This window comes from Ctenocephalides felis, unplaced genomic scaffold (assembly GCF_003426905.1).
Source record: "Ctenocephalides felis isolate EL2017-DRISC unplaced genomic scaffold, ASM342690v1 CF-g0.4_SCAFFOLD_01886, whole genome shotgun sequence".
NCBI classification, from domain to species: domain Eukaryota; kingdom Metazoa; phylum Arthropoda; class Insecta; order Siphonaptera; family Pulicidae; genus Ctenocephalides; species Ctenocephalides felis.
In genome coordinates this window covers 7,512,791-7,520,584 of record NW_020538040.1, presented here as the reverse complement: position 1 = coordinate 7,520,584, position 7,794 = coordinate 7,512,791, and the positions used below count along the sequence as shown (strand labels likewise).

The following is a 7,794-nucleotide window of genomic DNA, read 5'->3' as shown; positions in this document are numbered from 1 at the left end:
CGGTGCTAATAATTCTTAGAAAATACAAAAATTAATATTGTACATATTGATTTATTTTTATATAAATTATTATACTTATATGTAAATATAAAACTGTATGGTTTTTTGTATTTTTTAACATTATTAGCACCTTGGTAGCTTAAATAATATATAAAATATATACTAGGGTGGTTCTTAATATGGACATTTTTTAATTTCTTTGCTCCCAAAGCTCGAATGGTTCGAAATTGATAAAAAACAATTCTCTGAAAGTTTTTGCTCTTAATATTGTCTTTTAGATAGAGCACAATTCAGAGATTTGTATGGAAATAGCAAGAAAAAAATTTCAAAAATTGTGCAGAGCGTCGAATTTTCAATAAAAAATGACACGAATTTTTACTCTATCTAAAAGTTAATATCAAAAGCTAAAACTTTCAGAGAATTGTTTTATATCAATTTGGAACCATTTGAGCCCTTGGGAGCAAAAAAATTCGAAAATGTCCATATTGAGGACCACCATATATATATATATATTAGGGTGGTCCTTAATATGGACATTTTCATGTTTTCTTTGCTTTTGAGGACTCAAATGGTTCGAAATTGATAAAAAACAATTCTCTGAAAGTTTTAGCTCTTAATATTAACTTTTAGATAGTGCGCAATTCAATCAAAGTAGAAATAACATGGGAAAATTTTCAAAAATTTAAAAAATGTCTTTTTAGCGACAAATGAATTAAAAGTAAAAATTCGTGTCAGTTTTTATTGAAAATTCAACGTTCTGCTAAACAGGTTTTTTATAATTTGTTTTGTGAAGCGTCGAATTTTGAATACAACTCATTTATTTGTTTGCTAAATTATATCTGAAAACATTTTTAAAATTTCTTTGTTTTTATTTATTATTTAATTTTTGAAAATGTTTTTGCGCACTGAAAAAATTGCGCACTAGGCATTAATATAATTTTGAAATATACGTTATTTAATTATTTTATAAGATGTATTGTTAATTTTAAGTTAGATTTTACACATGTTTTTATATAACCACAATAAAAGCTTACACGTGGGTGGGGTAAAAAGGACCAACTGGACCTTTACTCTGGCAAAATAAAAAATAGTAAATCAAATAAAAAAAAAACAATGTTACAAGAGGTGCAATAAATAAAGAGTTAATATTAAGAGCTAAAACTTTCAGAGAATTGTTTTTTATCAATTTGTAACCATTTGAGCCCTCTGAAGCAAAGAAATTCGAAAATGTCCATATTAAGGACCACCCTAATATGTATATTATTTCTTTTGCAAGGTGCCTTCAAGGATATACCTTTATTTTATAAAATTTTAAGCCTACGAATAAAATAACACAAAAATGCTTACAAGCCAAATGTAAAAACGAAACAACTTTTTACAATTATTAATACACCCTCAATTGACTGTGTATTACATTAGTGTGAATTGTTATAAATTATTTTTATAAATATATTTCACCCCGAGAAATATTTATATAGATTTGTTATAACTGTATGTGTGCCTGAATTTTTTTTGATATGTGTAATAATAAGATTTTTTTAGCACAACGGTATTTTAATTCTTATTACTTTTGTGACAATAAATTCATTGTTAAGATGTAATTGTTTAACATAAGTTTGTTTTTTTTATAAATTAGTTAAGCACAAGAATAATAAAAATTGTTTGTACTTTATTACAGCATGTTTTAATTCTCGAAAGTTCTATTTGCATTTAATAATACACAAACATATTTTGATAAATATAAAAATATAATAAATGTTTGCGACAGGAAAAATTACAATTTAAGTAGTTAAGACACATTCCTGTTTTCAAGCAATTTGTTAATTCGTAATTTGTATTTGTTGTTATGAAAAGTAGTTTGAATAAACTATGTTTAATTATTATGTTAATTTGTTTAATTAATAAGTATAAGTATATTGAAGTCCATAGGATTATTTATATTTGGATATTGAAATTTTGAATAATTTGTAGTTGAAATGCGGACTTCAGTGTAAATTTTATTTGACAATGATTTTATTTTTAACTTCCCATAGGGTAAGTTATTGTAATCGTCCAAAAATCGAAAATTAAAATTTCTACATTTCTTCACGTTTCAAAGGTTTCTGAACATTTTGGCATACCTCAGAAAAAAATGATGTCTATTTCTAGTTTTTCGTCTACGTTTTCGGGCGCACGGATCAACCGATTAGAATGGTTTAAAAAACATTCTATTCCTATTGACAGGGAGATGTGCTGATTAGTTTTTGGCAAAGACAGATCCAGCCGTTTCGGAGATACGGAGCAAAGGTGTTGAAAATAGAAATCGAGCTTTTAAGAGAACGGAGCATCCGATTTGAATGATCCAAAAAACATTCAATTCGTAATAATGTGGAGAAGTGGTGATTAGTTTTTGTCAAAGGTAGGTCCAGCCGTTTCGGAGACATCGAGCTAAATGTGCGAAAAGTGGTAGTATTTGAGTGAACTAAGCGTCCGATTTGAATGATCTAAAAAACTTTCTGCTTGTATTGACAAAACAATTGCTTTTGAAAAAAATGTTACATCTTTTTTATTTTCCATAAAATATTTTTGTAATTTTGGATTAAAAATTGAAAAAATTACCCAGGCTAAACACAGTCTGAGCGCCACTATGGTACAAATGTTTACCCAAGTGCGTTTAGACTGTTTCTTTATTGGAGCACTTATCCAATTTTTTGAAAACTATTGAAAAATGTGAAAATGCCGCCAAGCTAAGCACAGTATAGGTGAAAATGTCGCACAGCATTATTTGCAAATGCGTTTAGACTGTGACTATACGGGAGCACTTTTTCAATTTTGTGCAAATTAGGCAACTATTTTTTTTTGAAATTGAATTCGAAATGAAATGACGATTATTAATGTTCTGGTGATAAATTGATTCATTTGTGATTTACATTTGACTTGCTCAGATATAACAAGATAGCAAACATAATGGTGAAAGTTACAGTATTTGTAATAATATATTTGAAAACGTTTAAATTTTCTCGAATATTTCATTACGGTACAGGAAGTTCCAGCAATTTGTCTCAAGGCCCGATGCCATCCACCATTAGTCATTTTTGTGTTTTGTTTGAAGTACTTGTATGGTAAGTTACTATATATTACTTTATATTTACTCTTCTTATTTTATTCTGTTCCAGACCTTAAATTTTAGGCAAAATTAAAGATACTATTGTCTTTAAGTGGCCTAAAATATTTTAGAAAAAAAAATATCTCACATTTATAAGCTTTAAATTCAATCTTGAGCTTTGGTGAATTTATGACCATTTTTTGGTTATTATTGGTTGACTTTTATTAATTTGGTTTAAATAAACTTTGAAACCGTAATCGTAACTAACATTTCTAGGACTTTTTGCTTCAACATCGCATATTGAATTGAATTAAAAGTCCTAGAAACATTTTAAATGATTGTGAGCGAAATGCGTTAGCCACTAAAAATTTTTAATAAAAAAAATATTATCTGTATTATAAGTATTTTAATATTTTACAATCCTTATTAAATGCGCCAACTGTTTATGAAACTTGCCAATACACTTTGGTACATTCTTAAAGAAGGTGGCCTCTCAAAGTGGACCGATTTTTAGAAATTTAAATTCACAGTTCAATCTGTAAATATTTTTTACTGCGAACCTAGAAAAATTATTCACAGTTACGGTTGCAAAGTTTAAATGAACAAAATTGGTAAAAAATTAACCACAATGATCAAAAAATGATCACAATTTTAGCAAAGCTCCAAGTTAGTTTTATTCTAACATTCCGCTGAGTAAGTTATTGTAATCGACCAAAAATCGAAATTGAAAATTTTTGCATTTCTTCACGTTTTATGAACATTTTGGCATACCTAAGAAAAAATGGATGTGTGTGTGTGTATGTATGTATGGATACAATTTTTCGTTCATGTTATAATAATCCATTTGAAAACATTTAAAATTCCTCGAGCATTTTGTTACGGTACGGAAAGTTCCAGCAATTTGATCAAGACAGACAATACTATCTGTTTTGGCTAAACGTTAAGCTCTGGGACACTCCGTTTATTTGAGCATTAAATTTCATGTTACGAATTTCTTTTGTTTATGCTCTTCATATTACTTTTAAAATTCATTGGCATTATTGTTTTAGAAATATTTTTTTATATATCAAGGTCTCATTGTTATATATCAATTTCATCAAGACCCAAGACGTTTGCTATTTTATTACAGACATTCTTTTTCATTAAAATTTTGTAACTTTTTGAAACTAACTTCGCGAAATCATCCCCATCTTGCTAATTTTTATCGATTTCAATAAATAATTTAGTAGTTTTAATTAAATTTCAATACTTTGTAATTCACGATGATTTTATTAGACAACAATTAACAATTTACTTTTTGTACACTTTTTTATTTTTGTATATGAAATCATGACATACTTAATCTAACTTGGAGATGATTTGCTCCATCGACGTTTCAAGTCATTGTGAATCGAATGGGACCCAGTTTGGAAAAAACCGTTCGAAAGATATTATTTGGGAATCTCGTTGAATAGTTTTGAACAAAGTTCAACCAGACTTTTTCTTCGTACTTAATTGTTAAAGAAAATTCTCGAAGATTTTAATAATCAGCATGGCCTTAAAGAACCTGATCTTAGTGAACATACTAAAATATTATAGTCCTACGGAAAGTGGTTCAATTATAACAAAATATTAAAATTTGTATTAATCGTTAACATTCTTAGAAAATAATGCGAGTTGTATTAGGCACGTGTTTGATTTTCAATAATATGCCATAAATCAACTCAGAATATTTATAAATCATTCATAAATTAATAGATTGATTTATTATTGACTTACATATATCGTTAATGTAACTTGCCTTAAGGCAAAATGCCACTTTCAACTAGATATTTTTTTTAATTTTTTATAGGGTTTATAGTAATGGGCCAAAAATCAAAAATGAATTTTTTGCGTATCTTCACGTTTCAGAGGTTTCTGAACATTTTGGCATACTTCAGAGAAAATTGATGTATATGTGGAAACAATATTTAGTCGACGATTTCGGGCGCACGGATCAACCGATTTGAATGATTCAAAACACATTCGATTCCTATTGATAGGGAGATGTCCTGATTAGTTTTTAGCAAAGACAGATCCAGCTGTTACGGAGATACAGAGCAAAGAGTGCAGAAAATATAAATCGAGTTTTTGAGAGAACGGAGTATCCAATTTGAATGATCTAAAATACATTCAATTTGTAATGATTGGAATAAGAGGTGATTAGTTTTTGGAAAAGGTAGATCCAGCCGTTTCGGAGATACAGAGGTAAATGTACAAAAAATTGCAGATTTTGAGAGAAATAAGCATCCGATTTGAGTGATTCAAAAACCTTTCTCGGAAAAAAAGTATCTCATTTTTTTTAAATTTTTTTTTGTAAAAAAATAAATTCAGATTTTAATTTTAATTCTGACTATATACTTTTAACAAATAATTTCAACTTTGTAATTCAGTTTATATAATTCTTATAAATAAATATCAGACAATGTTTTAGTATTTATAATAATTTATTTGAAAACATTTAATATTCCTCGAACATTTCGTTACACTGCGGGAAGTTCCAGCAATTTGAGGCACAATGCCATGCACCACTAGTTTTGTATTCTATTTTGATGTATATAATAAATATATTTAAAACTATTATAAAAGTGAAAATATTTGTATGTAATTTATAATAAAAATACAAATTGTATGTTTAAAACCTTCAATTTTCTTAGAGAAATAATAATATAAAATACAAGCAAATCATAAAAACATACGCACACACGCACACTAACATATATAATTTAATTTAAGTTATTTCTTTCTTTTAGATATTCATCTAGCAAATTTCTATTTCTATATTTCTAGCAAAACATATTAGTTATATATTAATCTCTTAAGTCATAACATTCAGTTTGAATATTTCAAATTCAAATCTAACCGCCCTTTTTCACTTGACAGAAGCCCTAGGACACGCGCCTAACTTCACTCCGCTCCGAACTTTGTACACAAATCGTAATCCTAACCTCACTTTTTTTGAGCGGTGGTTTTCGCATAAAAAGCATTTGCCAAATTTAAGCGATGTTATTACCTAACAGTTCAAAATAATAATAAAAAATCAATCAAACAACTTTCTAGCAATCGATTATTTTTGTAAGTGACAGCAGCTTCTTTATCAGATAAGACAGATATATGTAACCTAATACTTTCTTACAGGTGTTTGTGATAAAATCGATAAATCCTGATTTTCCCATGACAAATATGACTCATTTTATTAATCGGAAGCAAAAATAAAAGGCCACGATGGGTTTGGGCGATACGCTTTTGCAGCCCGAGAACTTTGGGAAGTATTTTCATGGATTGTTTGAAAATACTAATGATGCCAAAAGGTTAGGTGGTAAAGGACTCTTTTTGTTGGTTTTTGCCATGTGTTTTGACTTTGTTTTTGGTTTGCAGGAGACATGGGGGCACTTGGAAGAAAAACAAGTCTAAGAAGAATAAGAATAAGTCGGGGTTGAAGAGCAAGGCGATTTATAAAACTGTGAGTAGAAATGTCAAAGTAAAGATGTACTGTCAATGAAGGATAGGTCTATACTACTTCCTTAAACATTTAACACTCGGGTTGTTTTGACAAAAATGATGCAAAAACTAGTTGTAAGTTGATTTTGGCTTAAAGCAAGTTGCATACATTTCCCAGAGGGTATAGATAGACTTAATCCATCAGATTCGAGATTTAGCTTTAGGCAAAACTTTCAAGTTCATTTTGACAATACTGTTTTGGTTTACACTGCAACTCAATCAATGTGATTTATACTACTTATATCAAGTAATATCTTATTTATAATATAGTTATTATAAGTAAGGTCTGCTAATTCAATAGTGTATAATACTTTACACGAATTTCTTGCTACAGTGACCCTCGACATATGAGTGTTTTGAAATACGACACGCCAAAGGGGCGCCCTATGCCTCCACGTAAGAGCAAAATACATGATACAAACTTTGAGGTACTAGAAGTTTTCTAGACAAATCTCTATGGCAAAATGAAACTCCAAATGTCAAATTTCATCATTTCTTATAATGACTGTCCTATCATAGAAACATTTTGGCTTGGCCCATGATAGTAAATTATTTTATACTTACTAATTTCAATTACACAATTAATATTAAATGTGTAGTAACGATGTACCCACGCGAATTTATCTAGAATTATTTTAATGTTAGAATTTTTGACTATGCAACATTAATGGTGTTGTGTTCGCATTTTTTTAGCTTTTTGTATATTTACAAAATTCTATGTATTTTTATTACAATTGGTCTGAAGAAAAGCCCCACATTTCTTCAATTAAAGTAAGAAATTTTGGAAAAATATGAGGATGTCGTGGATATTATATATATTTGCATTATATAATTTATAATATAAATGCATTATATTTAAGGAAATTGTAACTGCACATAAATAGTCTTTGTACATTTATACTGAGTTTGTCTTTTTTGCTTTTTGTACATTTACAAAATATTATATACTTTTATAACAATTGGCCTGAAGAAATGTCCTATGTCTTTTGAATTAAATAAAATAAATATGGAATAATATGAGGATGACTAGGATCTTAGATATGTACTATGTTTAAACAAAATGAGTTGATAGAGAGTGTAACTCCAGCTAAAGGGCTTCTTAATAATTTATAAGCTCTAATATGGGAGTTGTTTAACGAAACATGCCTTAACTTATTTTTGCAATATCATGAAGGTTTAGAAAAAAAAAT

General features: G+C 28.4%; 1 protein-coding gene across 1 annotated transcript in view; it reads left to right on the top strand.

The window, feature by feature from the left end:
• The first annotated feature begins 6,069 nt into the window (after nt 1–6,069).
• LOC113378632 (E3 ubiquitin-protein ligase highwire-like) overlaps nt 6,070–7,794 on the top strand; it is a 374,874-nt gene continuing 373,149 nt past the window's right edge. The window contains 3 exon segments of the mRNA XM_026619187.1: nt 6,070–6,178; nt 6,242–6,414; nt 6,482–6,566. Of these exon segments, the coding sequence (XP_026474972.1) occupies nt 6,329–6,414; nt 6,482–6,566 (171 nt within the window). The 5' untranslated portion in view covers nt 6,070–6,178; nt 6,242–6,328.